The 16,949-nt window shown below is 54.4% G+C and overlaps 1 protein-coding gene across 1 annotated transcript; it reads right to left on the reverse strand.

Moving 5' to 3' along the window:
- Positions 1-3,149: 3,149 nt before the first annotated feature.
- On the reverse strand, positions 3,150-15,069 carry WARS2 (tryptophanyl tRNA synthetase 2, mitochondrial). The gene is made up of 6 exons (XM_069945074.1): positions 14,958-15,069; positions 10,008-10,262; positions 9,849-9,929; positions 9,257-9,333; positions 9,004-9,122; positions 3,150-4,457 (listed from the first exon to the last, which is right to left on the reverse strand). Exons 1-6 carry the CDS (start codon positions 15,045-15,047, stop codon positions 4,009-4,011), a joined length of 1,071 nt encoding a protein of 356 aa, XP_069801175.1. The 5' UTR covers positions 15,048-15,069; the 3' UTR covers positions 3,150-4,008.
- Positions 15,070-16,949: the final 1,880 nt, after the last annotated feature.

Consider the following 16,949-nt stretch of genomic DNA (forward strand, 5'->3'; position numbering starts at 1 on the left):
CGTCTCAGGACTGATTGATAGTACAGGATCCCTGAAAAGGTCCAGATCAGGGATCCTGGAGGTCGTCAGATCCTTTTACTCGCACCTCTTGGGGAGGAAGGATCTAGATCGGGATAAGGCCTCAGCTTTCTTGACTGAAACCGTCCCTGAACCAGGGGTAGACCCCTCTCTTGATGTTTTGACAGAGATGATCCAAGAAGAGGAAGTCAGGGTGGCTATTGATGGCCTTGCCCTCAAGAAGTCACCCGGTCCAGATGGCTTAACATCTGAGTTCTATAAGACCTTTAAGGACACTTTGGTTCCCCTCTTGACTGAGGTATTCAATGAGTGTCTCTCCTCGGGCACTCTGCCGAGGTCAATGAGGAGGTCAGCCTTGATCATCTTGTCAAAGGGTAAAGACCCGTCCCGCATTGAGAATTGGCGTCCCATAGCGCTTCTCAGTGCGGACAGAAAGATTCTGGCAAAAGTGCTGTTTAATCGGCTGGTGAAGTTTGCGCCCCAGCTCCTTTCGGGGGCCCAACATTGCTCTGTTCCAGGCCGCAGTACCTTTAGTGCTGTGCTCGGTGTCCGGGAGGCTGTGGAGCAGGGTAGGGCGGGTCACTGGAAGGGGTACTTGCTGTCCTTGGATCAGGCAAAAGCAATTGATCGGGTTAACCATGAGTACCTCTGGTCTGTTCTTCTGAGATATGGCCTGCCGGGGGGGTTTGTTGATTGGCTTAAGACCTTGTATACAGGGGCAGAGAGTTTCCCGCTTGTGAATGGTTGGATTGGCCGCTCTTTTGAGGTTGGGTCTGGTGTCCGTCAGGGTTGCCCTTTGAGCCCACTGTTGTACGTGTTTGCAATTGATCCTTTCCTTAGGAGGATTGATTGTGGACCGTTGGCAGGGGTGAGAATGGACCCTGCGGTGCCGGATTCCACTCTGAGGGTGGTAGCGTACGCCGATGATGTCACCATATTCGTCTCCTCGCAAGAGGAGGTGCAGTGTGTGATGTCAGAGGTGGAGCGCTACTCAGAGGCATCTGGGTCCAAGATCAACCAGGATAAGTGTGAGAGTCTCTGGCTGGGAGGTGGAGATCCTGGATTTGATCTCCCGGACACCATTCCAGAGCCCCAGGAGTCTGCAAAAGTCCTCGGCATCGAATTCGGCCAAGGGGATTACCCCAAACAAAACTGGGACAGCAGGCTTAAGATCGCCGCTCAGAAGGTGGATCAGTGGAAGGGTTGGTCTTTGACCCTCAGGGAAAGGGTTAACCTGATCAAAACTTTCCTGCTCCCTTTGCTGATATATCTGGGCAGTGTTTGCATTTTGCCAGAACCATTCTGGACTCGGGTCTACAGTGTGTTCTTCCAACTGTTATGGGGGAATAGACTGAACCTAGTCAAGAGGGAGGTTACTTACCGTACGAGGAGACAAGGGGGGTTGTGTATGGTCAACCCCGTGGTGTTCCTGGTGAATACCTTTCTTAAGACCAACATTGCAAACCTCTGGAAAGAGGGCTCCTCCGTGGGTATTCTCCTGTAGGGGATGGTTTCGGCCTTTCTTCCAGGAATGGGAGACAGGAGGGCAAGTGAAGGATCTCCGCACACCACACGGGCATCTTCCGGCTTATGCTACCCTGGTTCTGAAGGTCATTCGTCAGTGGGGTTTGGGGATGTGGGAGATTAGGACTCTGTCGAGGAAATTCCTTGACAATAGGGTCCTGTCGTCCCATTTCCAGAAGCCGCTGGCGCTCAAGGATTGCCCAAGCCGGGATCTGGAGGTTGGTTTGGGCCTATTGAATTCCATCAGGATCCCCTTGAAGTTTTGGGACTTGGCTTGGCGCTGCTTCCATGGGAAACTGTATGTGAGGGAAAATCTGAAGTGCAGGAGCTCTGAGGATCGGGGATGTCCCCGGGAGGAGTGTGGAGGCATGCTGGAAAGCATGGAGCATTTTCTGCTTCATTGTCCCTTTAATACAGAGGTTTACAACAGGGTGGGCGCTTCCATCGGGTGGCCCAGGTTGGCCCATCTCTCCTATGCGGAATGGGCCTATGGAGCATTCAGAAACCTTGGTGGCTGGGACTGGAGCACTTTATTCCTAGTCAGCCTAGTGGTCAGGTACCACACGTGGAGTGCACGGTGTTTAGTATCGACGCAGCGTAAAATCCTCCCTGTGGATGAGGTGGTTAGGGGCACACTCGGTGACCTGGTGAAGGTGCGTTCTCTGGAGTACGAGAGGCTGGGGGCTGGTAGGGCCTCTTGTCTTTGGAGGGGCTCTGCCTTTAAGGTTCCTTAGCCTGCGTCTCCTCTCCTGGTGGTAGGCTGATGCTGGCACATTAGTCTTTTGTTTTGTGCTATAGCTGTATAGGAATATAGGGCTTGCAGGTACTGATCTTGGGCTTTCGGGTTGTGTGTGGGGCTGAGAAGCCTCAATATGGTTTGCTGTGTATGTTTCTGTATATTATTAGTGTGTATATTGTTAATGTGTTTATTTGTGTATATAGTTTGCATAGTTTGTGTTGGGTCTCCACCTAGGGTTGGGGTTTAGTGTTAGGTTGGGTGGTGGGTTATATGGGGGGAGGGGGTTTCTGGGGACTTTGGTATAAACAGAAAATCCTGGGCTGGTTCATGAACGTCTGTTATCATGTACTGGGGGCATGGGATGCGGGACCAGCTCAGGGCCAAAAAAAAAAAAAAAAGAAAAAAAAAAAAGAAATGAATGAATAAATAAATAAATAAAAATTATAAAAATGTTTTGGTGTTTGGTGTAGGGATCTATGTATGTATTTATTTATTTTTGCATTTATTTTTGGGGAACGCAACCGGACCAGGGGATTAATGTAGTATAGAGTATAGTTATAGTTATGTTAGCTATGGTTAGTTAAATTATGAGTTTTGATAGTGTTGTTAGTCTAGTTTGCACGTGTGGGGGATAATACAGCGGTGTGTTTGGCGAGTGTGAGGCTGGACCAGCCAATACGTTTATGGACTTTTATGCACTTGTATATATTGTACAGTTATCTTATTTTGTTGGTTTGTTGTTATGTTTTATATTTTTAAATAAAAGATCTACAGGATGTAACTCAGGATCAGTAATGTAATGTATGTACAAAGTGACCCCAACAGCAGAATAGTGAGTGCAGCTCTGGAGCATAATATAGGATGTAACTCAGTAATGTAATGTATGTACACAGTGACCTCACAGAATTTGATACAATATAAAACTATATTACCATGAAGAGAACAGTATACAGGAAATTAGTCATGTTATAGATGTACTTCCAGTGTATGATGGGAGAAGTAGTTCTTGTCCGTAATCACATGATGCTGCAACACAATCATCTTTCTCTGGTCACACGTTAAAGGGCCAGTGTCCATTCATCTGCCCATCAGTATAAACCATGGATTTATGAACTGCAATGTGATTGGCTGCTCTTCCTAATGGTTTATAAATAATTTGTCAGTACAGAGTGAGAGGGCACTGGTCAGCAGTGACAAGAGGGTGGGTACTAACCATCACTAACAGGAGGGCGAGGGCAGGCACTCGCTAGCACTGACAGGAAGGCGGGCGGGCTCTCATGAGCAGTTTAGGGAAATGACAATATAGGGTGGGGTGGACATTCGACAGGAGGGCAGGGACAGGCACACGTCCGCAGTGACAGGAGGGCAGGGACAGGCACACGTCCGCAGTGACAGGAGGGCAGGGACAGGCACACGTCCGCAGTGACAGGAGGGCAGGGACAGGCACACGTCCGCAGTGACAGGAGGGCAGGGACAGGCACACGTCCGCAGTGACAGGAGGGCAGGGACAGGCACACGTCCGCAGTGACAGGAGGGCAGGGACAGGCACACGTCCGCAGTGACAGGAGGGCAGGGACAGGCACACGTCCGCAGTGACAGGAGGGCAGGGACAGGCACACGTCCGCAGTGACAGGAGGGCAGGGACAGGCACACGTCCGCAGTGACAGGAGGGCAGGGGCAAGTACTTCAGCAGTGACAGGAGATGGGGATCTAATTTAGAGGTACCATCACCTCAGCCCGACCATCCTGCAGACAGTGTCGTACACTGGAGCTGCCATCTCTCGTGCCCGATGAGTCCCGCGGGTTAGCACCTCTGTAAGATAGCCTGTGTCCCCCCGGAGTCTGTGGATCTCTTCCCGGATGGGCACCAGCTTGGCGATCACCGCCTCCGCCACCACCAGCTTGTACTGTGCAGTGTCCAGCCCCCGGCTCTGCCGCACCACCTCCTTGGGGGTCAGGCCGCTCACAGCACTGTGGATAGCCACCAGGTTGGAGACGCCTGCACGCGTCTCAGGGTCGTAGGTCACCTCAGAGGTGAAGTCCGTCACAGCCTTGCGGAATTTCAGGACAATATCCTCTGGGGCGTCCGTCAGCCGTACTGTGGCCAGGGGCTGGGGGTCCGATTTTGACATCTTCACCGAGGGGTCTCGTAGGGAGCGGATCTTCTTGGCGTTGCCTGTCAACAATTCACACAAGGTGATGTGTCAGATGATGTGCCCTTCTCATGTGCTCCTCAGAACTAGTGACCAAGCTTTCCCCCATCCCCGAAAGATTAATCCCTCCAGCAAAACAACATAAGTAGATGCCCTATAACAATTAGTAACTCTCAGGTGTCCAGGAGAGCTGGGTGGTTACTCTCCAGGGGGTCATCACAGCAACTATACTGGTTGTCACCCGACTCTCTCACACTCCTCTCCTCTGGATTGTATCTCAGTATACTGGCTGTCACCCGACTCTCTCACGCTCCTCTGGGTTGTATCTCAGTATACTGGCTGTCACCCGGCTCTCTCACGCTCCTCTCCTCTGGGTTGTATCTCAGTATACTGGTTGTCACCCGACTCTCTCACACTCCTCTCCTCTGGGTTGTATCTCAGTATACTGGTTGTCACCCGACTCTCTCACACTCCTCTCCTCTGGGTTGTATCTCAGTATACTGGTTGTCACCCGACTCTCTCACACTCCTCTCCTCTGGGTTGTATCTCAGTATACCGGTTGTCACCCGACTCTCTCACACTCCTCTCCTCTGGGTTGTATCTCAGTATACTGGTTGTCACCCGACTCTCTCACACTCCTCTCCTCTGGGTTGTATCTCAGTATACCGGTTCTCACCCGACTCTCTCACACTCCTCTCCTCTGGGTTGTATCTCAGTATACTGGCTGTCACCCGGCTCTCTCACGCTCCTCTCCTCTGGGTTGTATCTCAGTATACTGGTTGTCACCCGACTCTCTCACACTCCTCTCCTCTGGGTTGTATCTCAGTATACTGGTTGTCACCCGACTCTCTCACACTCCTCTCCTCTGGGTTGTATCTCAGTATACTGGTTGTCACCCGACTCTCTCACACTCCTCTCCTCTGGGTTGTATCTCAGTATACTGGCTGTCACCCGGCTCTCTCACACTCCTCTGGGTTGTATCTCAGTATACTGGTTGTCACCCGACTCTCTCACACTCCTCTCCTCTGGGTTGTATCTCAGTATACTGGCTGTCACCCGGCTCTCTCACACTCCTCTGGGTTGTATCTCAGTATACTGGTTGTCACCCGACTCTCTCACACTCCTCTCCTCTGGGTTGTATCTCAGTATACTGGTTGTCACCCGACTCTCTCACACTCCTCTGGGTTGTATCTCAGTATACTGGTTGTCACCCGACTCTCTCACACTCCTCTCCTCTGGGTTGTATCTCAGTATACTGGTTGTCACCCGACTCTCTCACACTCCTCTCCTCTGGATTGTATCTCAGTATACCGGTTGTCACCCGACTCTCTCACGCTCCTCTCCTCTGGGTTGTATCTCAGTATACTGGTTGTCACCCGACTCTCTCACACTCCTCTCCTCTGGGTTGTATCTCAGTATACTGGCTGTCACCCGGCTCTCTCACACTCCTCTGGGTTGTATCTCAGTATACTGGTTGTCACCCGACTCTCTCACACTCCTCTCCTCTCGGTTGTATCTCAGTATACTGGCTGTCACCCGGCTCTCTCACACTCCTCTGGGTTGTATCTCAGTATACTGGTTGTCACCCGACTCTCTCACACTCCTCTCCTCTGGGTTGTATCTCAGTATACCGGTTGTCACCCGACTCTCTCACACTCCTCTCCTCTGGATTGTATCTCAGTATACCGGTTGTCACCCGACTCTCTCACGCTCCTCTCCTCTGGGTTGTATCTCAGTATACTGGTTGTCACCCGACTCTCTCACGCTCCTCTCCTCTGGGTTGTATCTCAGTATACTGGTTGTCACCCGGCTCTCTCACACTCCTCTGGGTTGTATCTCAGTATACTGGCTGTCACCCGGCTCTCTCACACTCCTCTGGGTTGTATCTCAGTATACCGGTTGTCACCCGACACTCTCACGCTCCTCTCCTCTGGGTTGTATCTCAGTATACTGGTTGTCACCCGACTCTCTCACGCTCCTCTCCTCTGGGTTGTATCTCAGTATACTGGTTGTCACCCGACTCTCTCACGCTCCTCTCCTCTGGGTTGTATCTCAGTATACTGGTTGTCACCCGGCTCTCTCACACTCCTCTGGGTTGTATCTCAGTATACTGGCTGTCACCCGGCTCTCTCACACTCCTCTGGGTTGTATCTCAGTATACTGGTTGTCACCCGACTCTCTCACACTCCTCTCCTCTGGGTTGTATCTCAGTATACTGGTTGTCACCCGACTCTCTCACACTCCTCTCCTCTGGGTTGTATCTCAGTATACTGGCTGTCACCCGGCTCTCTCACACTCCTCTGGGTTGTATCTCAGTATACTGGTTGTCACCCGACTCTCTCACACTCCTCTCCTCTGGGTTGTATCTCAGTATACTGGCTGTCACCCGGCTCTCTCACACTCCTCTGGGTTGTATCTCAGTATACTGGTTGTCACCCGACTCTCTCACACTCCTCTCCTCTGGGTTGTATCTCAGTATACTGGTTGTCACCCGACTCTCTCACACTCCTCTGGGTTGTATCTCAGTATACTGGTTGTCACCCGACTCTCTCACACTCCTCTCCTCTGGGTTGTATCTCAGTATACTGGTTGTCACCCGACTCTCTCACACTCCTCTGGGTTGTATCTCAGTATACTGGTTGTCACCCGACTCTCTCACACTCCTCTCCTCTGGGTTGTATCTCAGTATACTGGTTGTCACCCGACTCTCTCACACTCCTCTCCTCTGGATTGTATCTCAGTATACCGGTTGTCACCCGACTCTCTCACGCTCCTCTCCTCTGGGTTGTATCTCAGTATACTGGTTGTCACCCGGCTCTCTCACACTCCTCTCCTCTGGGTTGTATCTCAGTATACTGGTTGTCACCCGGCTCTCTCACACTCCTCTGGGTTGTATCTCAGTATACTGGCTGTCACCCGGCTCTCTCACACTCCTCTGGGTTGTATCTCAGTATACTGGTTGTCACCCGACTCTCTCACACTCCTCTCTTCTGGGTTGTATCTCAGTATACTGGTTGTCACCCGACTCTCTCACACTCCTCTCCTCTGGATTGTATCTCAGTATACCGGTTGTCACCCGACTCTCTCACGCTCCTCTCCTCTGGGTTGTATCTCAGTATACTGGTTGTCACCCGACTCTCTCACACTCCTCTCCTCTGGGTTGTATCTCAGTATACTGGCTGTCACCCGGCTCTCTCACACTCCTCTAGGTTGTATCTCAGTATACTGGCTGTCACCCGGCTCTCTCACACTCCTCTGGGTTGTATCTCAGTATACTGGTTGTCACCCGACTCTCTCACACTCCTCTCCTCTGGGTTGTATCTCAGTATACTGGTTGTCACCCGACTCTCTCACACTCCTCTCCTCTGGATTGTATCTCAGTATACCGGTTGTCACCCGACTCTCTCACGCTCCTCTCCTCTGGGTTGTATCTCAGTATACTGGTTGTCACCCGACTCTCTCACGCTCCTCTCCTCTGGGTTGTATCTCAGTATACTGGTTGTCACCCGACTCTCTCACGCTCCTCTCCTCTGGGTTGTATCTCAGTATACTGGTTGTCACCCGGCTCTCTCACACTCCTCTGGGTTGTATCTCAGTATACTGGCTGTCACCCGGCTCTCTCACACTCCTCTGGGTTGTATCTCAGTATACCGGTTGTCACCCGACACTCTCACGCTCCTCTCCTCTGGGTTGTATCTCAGTATACTGGTTGTCACCCGACTCTCTCACGCTCCTCTCCTCTGGGTTGTATCTCAGTATACTGGCTGTCACCCGACTCTCTTACACTCCTCTGGGTTGTATCTCAGTATACTGGTTGTCACCCGACTCTCTCACGCTCCTCTCCTCTGGGTTGTATCTCAGTATACTGGTTGTCACCCGGCTCTCTCACACTCCTCTGGGTTGTATCTCAGTATACTGGTTGTCATCCGGCTCTCTCACACTCCTCTCCTCTGGGTTGTATCTCAGTATACTGGCTGTCACCCGACTGTCTCACGCTCCTCTCCTCTGGGTTGTATCTGAGTATACTGGTTGTCACCCGGCTCACACTCCTCTGGGTTGTATCTCAGTATACTGGTTGTCACCCGACTCTCTCACACTCCTCTGGGTTGTATCTCAGTATACTGGTTGTCACCCGGCTCTCTCACACTCCTCTCCTCTGGGTTGTATCTCAGTATACCGGTTGTCACCCGACTCTCACACTCCTCTGGGTTGTATCTCCGTATACTGGTTGTCACCCGGCTCTCTCACACTCCTCTGGGTTGTATCTCCGTATACTGGTTGTCACCCGGCTCTCTCACACTCCTCTGGGTTGTATCTCCGTATACTGGTTGTCACCCGGCTCTCTCACACTCCTCTGGGTTGTATCTCAGTATACTGGTTGTCACCCGGCTCTCTCACACTCCTCTCCTCTGGGTTGTATCTCCGTATACTGGTTGTCACCCGGCTCTCTCACACTCCTCTCCTCTGGGTTGTATCTCAGTATACTGGTTGTCACCCAGCTTTCCCAGACACGGATACGGAGCTGATAGTTGGACTGGATTACAGCAATGGATCATGGCCACCACTCACTCATTAAAGCTCGGGGGATGGGGAAGAATTCTCCATAACGTCGATTGAAGATCCGCGCCAGATCCTGCGTCAGCTCTAAGTGCTGCACCTGATCTTCCCCGACCGGAACGTGTGTGGAACTGCAACGTACAGAGATCGGCGTTATATCATCAGGACCGACGTATCCCAAGCCCTGACACATTTCAGGTCCCTAACAGAGACGTCATTAGGGGCCGGATCATATGACATGGTGTCCCCACCCCCCAGGACTTACTGGTAGAGCAGAATGTCAGCCGCCTGCAGCACCGGATAGATGAACAGCCCCACGCTCCCATCATTCTGACTCTTCATCTGACAAATCATCAAAAACAACTCATCAGCTGTGACTAATGTGCAAAATGCTAAACGCAGCTTTGGCTGTGGCTAGTGTCCCGAGTGCTGAATGCAGCTATGGCTGGGACTAGTGTGTAGAATGCTGAATGCAGCTCTGGCTGTGAACAGTATGCAGAATGCAGCTCTGGCTGTGACTAGTGTGCAGAATAATGAATGCAGCTTTGGCTGTGACTAGTGTGCAGAATAATGAATGCAGCTTTGGCTGTGACTAGTGTGCAGAATAATGAATGCAGCTTTGGCTGTGACTAGTGTCCCGAGTGCTGAACGCAGCTCTGGCTGTGACTAGTGTGCAGAATAATGAATGCAGCTTTGGCTGTGACTAGTGTCCTGAGTGCTGAACGCAGCTCTGGCTGTGACTAGTGTGCAGAATAATGAATGCAGCTCTGGCTGTGACTGGAGGACCAGAATGCCGCTGTGGAGCATGACACAATGTAAATGCAGCAGTCACCAGCTTGGCTGTCTGGGAGCCTTACCTTCCACTGGGGCAGATGGCGGAGCCGTGGCATGGAGGTGACACAGCTGAGCACCCAGCCGAGCTCTGCATGCTCCGGGACCTGGAGGGGACACAGCAACAGATATGGGGTGAGGGATGAGTACAAGAACAATCCCCCCCGCATGGAGCCAGCACTTACCTGGGACTGCTGGAAGAGGCAGCTCTTGTCAGGGTCCACCCCGCAGGCCAGCAGGCAGGCGGCCATGTCCAGCACGCTCCCCCGCAGGGACTCCGGCTCCTGGGGGACTGTAATGGAGTGCAGGTCCACAATGCTGTACAGCACCGAGCTGAACTCCCCCTGGAGGCTGACCCAGCTCTGCAGCGCCCCCAGGAGGTTCCCTAGGTGCGGGATGCCTGTGGGCTGGATGCCGGAGAAGACGCGAGGGGCGGGGGGCTGCAATACAGGGGGAGAGGAGACTGTATAGTGTATATATATTCTATCAGCAGTACACAGACTGGAGTCTGCTACATCTTCGCTGTCAGGCCCCACTCATATCCCTGACAGGGAAGACCCCAATGACTGGACATATTGGGGGGCCTGATGAGGCTGATGAGGTCATCCCAGGCTCCTCCCACTAGCCACAGAATAACAGTCTCCATCCACGATGAAGGTGTCGGCTTGTTACAATGTATCAGTGCAGAAACCCTGAACCCCAGCACTAAACACAGCGCCCCAATCCTGCGGCTCTCCGAACTACAACTCCCATCATACCTCGACAGCTGAAGGCGAGATACCAGAGCTCTACAGCGCTCCCTACAGACAACTGGTGATAACTACCAGCACTGATACACTGGGTGAGAAGGTCAGGGCGGCCATTCAGCAGTGGCTCTCCCAAGAGGGAACGGCCACTAGATAGGGAACAGCCATCAGATACCAGAGGATACAGAACTACAAGTCCCAGCATGCCCTGCCAGGATAGGGCATATCTCCCAAGTGTCTCAGTGGGAAAGTCCCAATTTTAAGGTGATGTCACGCCTTCCCGGGGCGGCCCCCATATGTCCCGCTGCCCCCCCTCATGGCCGGGGGAGGGCTGGGGGCCCATGCCACACACTGAGGGGGGCGTCACTGAACCCTTCTGACAGTGTCAGCAGCCGCAGCCTTCAGTATTTGTCAGCGGCTGCTAACGCTGTCAGGTTGGCATCAGGGATGCTATTTGCACACGCAGGAAGCTTCTGGACAAAACAGCCAGCCACACAGGAGAGGAGCGGGCAGCCTCACACACACACAGCAGGAGAGGAGCGGGCAGCCTCACACACACACACACAACAGGAGAGGAGCGGGCAGCCTCACACACACACACACAACAGGAGAGGAGCGGGCAGCCTCACACACACACAGCAGGAGAGGAGCGGGCAGCCTCACACACACACAGCAGGAGAGGAGCGGGCAGCCTTACACACACAGGAGAGGAGCAGGCAGCCTCACACACAGCTCAGCTGTCCCCGAAGCTCTCTGGTCCAGCCCCGCTGTATCTGCACTCTCTTGTCTCCTGTTATCTCCAGCACCCTTCTGCTGAAGGTCAGGGACAGCCGGAAAGAAGATGTAGGCCCCGCAGGGCTGGAGCAGAGACCTGCGGGGGCTGAGCTGTGTGTGAGGCTGCCCGCTCCTCTCCCGCCGCGTGTGAGGCTGCCCGCTCCTCTCCCGCCGCGTGTGAGGCTGCCCGCTCCTCGCCCGCCGCGTGTGAGGCTGCCCGCTCCTCTCCCGCCGCGTGTGAGGCTGCCCGCTCCTCTCCCGCCGCGTGTGAGGCTGCCCGCTCCTCTCCCGCCGCGTGTGAGGCTGCCCGCTCCTCTCCCGCCGCGTGTGAGGCTGCCCGCTCCTCTCCCGCCGCGTGTGAGGCTGCCCGCTCCTCTCCCGCCGCGTGTGAGGCTGCCCGCTCCTCTCCCGCCGCGTGTGAGGCTGCCCGCTCCTCTCCCGCCGCGTGTGAGGCTGCCCGCTCCTCTCCCGCCGCGTGTGAGGCTGCCCGCTCCTCTCCCGCCGCGTGTGAGGCTGCCCGCTCCTCTCCCGCCGCGTGTGAGGCTGCCCGCTCCTCTCCCGCCGCGTGTGAGGCTGCCCGCTCCTCTCCCGCCGCGTGTGAGGCTGCCCGCTCCTCTCCCGCCGCGTGTGAGGCTGCCCGCTCCTCTCCCGCCGCGTGTGAGGCTGCCCGCTCCTCTCCCGCCGCGTGTGAGGCTGCCCGCTCCTCTCCCGCCGCGTGTGAGGCTGCCCGCTCCTCTCCCGCCGCGTGTGAGGCTGCCCGCTCCTCTCCCGCCGCGTGTGAGGCTGCCCGCTCCTCTCCCGCCGCGTGTGAGGCTGCCCGCTCCTCTCCCGCCGCGTGTGAGGCTGCCCGCTCCTCTCCCGCCGCGTGTGAGGCTGCCCGCTCCTCTCCCGCCGCGTGTGAGGCTGCCCGCTCCTCTCCCGCCGCGTGTGAGGCTGCCCGCTCCTCTCCCGCCGCGTGTGAGGCTGCCCGCTCCTCTCCCGCCGCGTGTGAGGCTGCCCGCTCCTCTCCCGCCGCGTGTGAGGCTGCCCGCTCCTCTCCCGCCGCGTGTGAGGCTGCCCGCTCCTCTCCCGCCGCGTGTGAGGCTGCCCGCTCCTCTCCCGCCGCGTGTGAGGCTGCCCGCTCCTCTCCCGCCGCGTGTGAGGCTGTCCGCTCCTCTCCCGCCGCGTGTGAGGCTGTCCGCTCCTCTCCCGCCGCGTGTGAGGCTGTCCGCTCCTCTCCCGCCGCGTGTGAGGCTGTCCGCTCCTCTCCCGCTTTGTCCCTGTGTCAGGTCAGCAGCAGCTTGGAGAAGACACACAGCCTGCTGGAGCCTAGACTAGGCGAGTATGGGGGAGGTGGGGTCTGTCAGGGATGGGTCCGCCTACAAGAGAGTGAGACCTATGGGGAGGGGAGGGGGGGTGGGGTACTACAGTGTGTCCTATAGGGAGGGGGGGGGTTACTACAGTGTGTCCTATAGGGAGGGGGGGGGGGGTTACTACAGTGTGTCCTATAGGGAGGGGGGGGGTTACTACAGTGTGTCCTATAGGGAGGGGGGGGGGGGGTTACTACAGTGTGTCCTACAGGGAGGGGGGGGGGGGGTTACTACAGTGTGTCCTATAGGGAGGGGGGGGGGGTTTACTACAGTGTGTCCTATGGGGAGGGGGGGGTTATTACAGTGTGTCCTATGGGGAGGGGGGGGGTTATTACAGTGTGTCCTATGGGGAGGGGGGGGTTATTACAGTGTGTCCTATGGGGAGGGGGGGGTTATTACAGTGTGTCCTATGGGGAGGGGGGGGGGTTATTACAGTGTGTCCTATGGGGAGGGGGGGGGGGTTATTACAGTGTGTCCTATGGGGAGGGGGGGGGGTTATTACAGTGTGTCCTATGGGGAGGGGGGTACTACAGTGTGTCCTATGGGGAGGGGTGGGTACTACAGTGTATCCTATGGGGAAGGGGGGGTTACTACAGTGTGTGGGGGAGATGGGGGTTACTACAGTGTGTCCTATGGGGAGATGGGGGTTAGTACAGTGTGTCCTATGGGTGGGGGGTTACTACAGTGTGTCCTATGGGGGGGGGTTTACTACAGTGTGTGTGGGGGAGGAGGGGGTTACTACAGTGTGTCCTATGGGGAGATGGGGGGGGGTACTACAGTGTGTCCTATGGGGAGAAGGGGGGGGGGGTACTACAGTGTGTCCTATGGGGAGAGGGGGGGGGTTACTACAGTGTGTGTGGGGGAGGAGGGGGTTACTACATTGTGTCCTATGGGGAGAGGGGGGGGGGGGGTTCCTACAGTGTGTGTGTGTGGGGGAGGAGCGGTTACTATAGTGGGACCTATGGGGAGATAAGGTAGGGATGGTCCGAATCTGCTGAGGTTCGGGTTCGTATGAACCCAAACGCTCGGCATCAGATTCCCGCTGTCTGTCCGCTCCGTGCAGAGGGTGGATACAGCGGGAGGAGCGCCTGGAAAACTAGGATACAGCCTATGGTTATGTCTGTATCCCAGTTTTCCAGGCGGTCCTCCCGCTGTATCCATCCTCTCCACGGAGCGGACAGACAGCGGGAATCATTACCGAGGGTTCGGACCATCCCCAAGATAAGGGTACTACAGTGGGATATGGGCACAGAGAGTTACTGTGAAGCAGATGAAGATGATACTGGAGACAGGAGCCTAAAATGTTTGTCTCGCAGATGGCCGTGCATGATAACCAAGAAACACAAAAGTGATCAACAAGAGAAGACGTCCCCTGTTAGTCCCTGAATAACTGCACTATAATCACCTATAAGGTCTGCAGGTGTACAGCCTCATCTACCGCTATATGGTCAGTGCTGAGGGGCAGTACTGCTCTGTGTATAGTGGATGTTATGTAGTAATAGTATGGGCGGGGGGGATAAGTCACTATGTGGTGAAGATCTGGTGATAATATTAGTTTCTCATATAATGGTTACAGGTGATATGGCCTGCCAGGATAGAGAAGAGTCAGATACCCCAGGGTAGAGAACTACAAATCCCAGCATGCCCTGCCAGGATAGAGAAGAGTCAGATACCCGAGGGTACAGAACTACAAATCCCAGCATGCCCTGCCAGGATAGAGAAGAGTCAGATACCCCAGGGTACAGAACTACAAAACCCAGCATGCCCTGCCAGGATAAAGAAGAGTCAGATACCCCAGGGTACAGAACTACAAATCCCAGCATGCCCTGCCAGGATAGAGAAGAGTCAGATACCCGAGGGTAGAGAACTACAAGTCCCAGCATGCCCTGCCAGGATAGAGAAGAGTCAGATACCCCAGGGTACAGAACTACAAATCCCAGCATGCCCTGCCAGGATAGAGAAGAGTCAGATACCCCAGGGTACAGAACTACAAATCCCAGCATGCCCTGCCAGGATAAAGAAGTCAGATACCCCAGGGTACAGAACTACAAATCCCAGCATGCCGTGCCAGGATAGAGAAGTGTCAGATACCCCAGGGTAGAGAACTACAAGTCCCAGCATGCCCTGAACCAGAGAGGGACCAGTAATTCTATAACCAAACACTAGAGGGCGCTCCCTCGCATGACCTTCTCTGTACAGACGGCGGCTGCCATACACGTCAGGCAGCCTGTGAGGAGTCATGTCCGTATGTGACCCCCGGTGTTACCTGATCCCAGCGATGCGGGTCAGTAGTCAGGGATCGGTGCCCGCTCCTCAGCCGGCTCCGCACAGCACGCCTGATTATGGAGAGCGCCATACTGGTGACGTCACTACAGACGGCGGGAGCGGCCAAAGCGGCACGTGACCTGGAGAAAGCCTGTCATGTGACAGGTCGGCAGTCCCGCCTCTATATTGTATCGTTACGTTGTGAGCAGCACAGAGGATTACAGCGACCATGTCATGTCTGGGGGTTGTAGTGCTTCATGGTCTGTAGAGGTGTAGCTGGGGGTTGTAGTTCTTCATGGTCTGTAGAGGTGTAGCTGGGGGTTGTAGTTCTTCATGGTCTGTAGAGGTGTAGCTGGGGGTTGTAGTACTTCAGGTCTGTAGAGGTGTAGCTGGGGGTTGTAGTACTTCATGGTCTGTAGAGGTGTAGCTGGGGGTTGTAGTACTTCATGGTCTGTAGAGGTGTAGCTGGGGGTTGTAGTACTTCAGGTCTGTAGAGGTGTAGCTGAGGGTTGTAGTGCTTCAGGTCTGTAGAGGTGTAGCTGGGGTTTGTAGTACTTTATGGTCTGTAGAGGTGTAGCTGGGTGTTATAGTACTTCAGGTCTGTAGAGGTGTAGCTGGGGGTTGTACTTCTTCATGGTCTGTAGAGGTGTAGCTGGGGAATGTAGTACTTCATGGTCTGTAGAGGTGTAGCTGGGGTTTGTAGTACTTCAGGTTTGTAGAGGTGTAGCTGGGCGTTGTAGTGCTCCAGGTCTGTAGAGGTGTAGCTGGGGGTTGTAGTGCTTCAGGTCGGTAGAGGTGTAGCTGGGGGTTGTAGTACTTCAGGTCTGTAAAGGTGTAGCTGGGGGTTGTAGTACTTGATGGTCTGTAGAGGTGTAGCTGGGGGTTGTAGTGCTTCAGGTCTGTAGAGGTGTAGCTGGGGGTTGTAGTGCTTTAGGTCTGTAGAGGTGTAGCTGGGGGTTGTAGTACTTCAGGTCTGTAGAGGTGTAGCTGAGGGTTGTAGTGCTTCAGGTCTGTAGAGGTGTAGCTGGGGGTTGTAGTACTTCAGGTCTGTAGAGGTGTAGCTGAGGGTTGTAGTGCTTCAGGTCTGTAGAGGTGTAGCTGGGGATTGTAGTACTTTATGGTCTGTAGAGGTGTAGCTGAGGGTTGTAGTGCTTCAGGTCTGTAGAGGTGTAGCTGGGGATTGTAGTACTTTATGGTCTGTAGAGGTGTAGCTGGGTGTTATAGTACTTCAGGTCTGTAGAGGTGTAGCTGGGGGTTGTACTTCTTCATGGTCTGTAGAGGTGTAGCTGGGGGTTGTAGTACTTCATGGTCTGTAGAGGTGTAGCTGGGGTTTGTAGTACTTCAGGTTTGTAGAGGTGTAGCTGGGCGTTGTAGTGCTCCAGGTCTGTAGAGGTGTAGCTGGGGGTTGTAGTGCTTCAGGTCGGTAGAGGTGTAGCTGGTGGTTTTAGTACTTCATGGTCTGTAGAGGTGTAGCTGGGGGTTGTAGTGCTTCAGGTCTGTAGAGGTGTAGCTGGGGGTTGTAGTACTTCATGGTCTGTAGAGGTGTAGCTGGGGGTTATAGTACTTCATGGTCTGTAGAGGTGTAGCTGGGGGTTGTAGTACTTCAGGTCTGTAGAGGTGTAGCTGGGGGTTGTAGTACTTAATGGTCTAGAGGTGTAGCTGGAGGTTGTAGTGCTTCAGGTCGGTAGAGGTGTCTGGGGGTTGTAGTGCTTCAGGTCTTTAGAGGTGTAGCTGGGGGTTGTAGTGCTTCAGGTCTGTAGAGGTGTAGCTGGGGGTTGTAGTACTTCATGGTCTGTAGAGGTGTAGCTGGGGATTGTAGTACTTCAGGTCTGTAAAGGTGTAGCTGGGGGTTGTAGTACTTCATTGTCTGTAGAGGTGTAGCTGGGGGTTGTGCTTCAGGTCTGTAGAGGTGTAGCTGGGGGTTGTAGTGCTTCAGGTCTCTAGAGGTGTAGCTGGGGGTTGTAGTACTTCAGGTCTGTAGAGGTGTAGCTGG

This window comes from Dendropsophus ebraccatus, chromosome 11 (assembly GCF_027789765.1).
Source record: "Dendropsophus ebraccatus isolate aDenEbr1 chromosome 11, aDenEbr1.pat, whole genome shotgun sequence".
Lineage (NCBI taxonomy): Eukaryota > Metazoa > Chordata > Amphibia > Anura > Hylidae > Dendropsophus > Dendropsophus ebraccatus.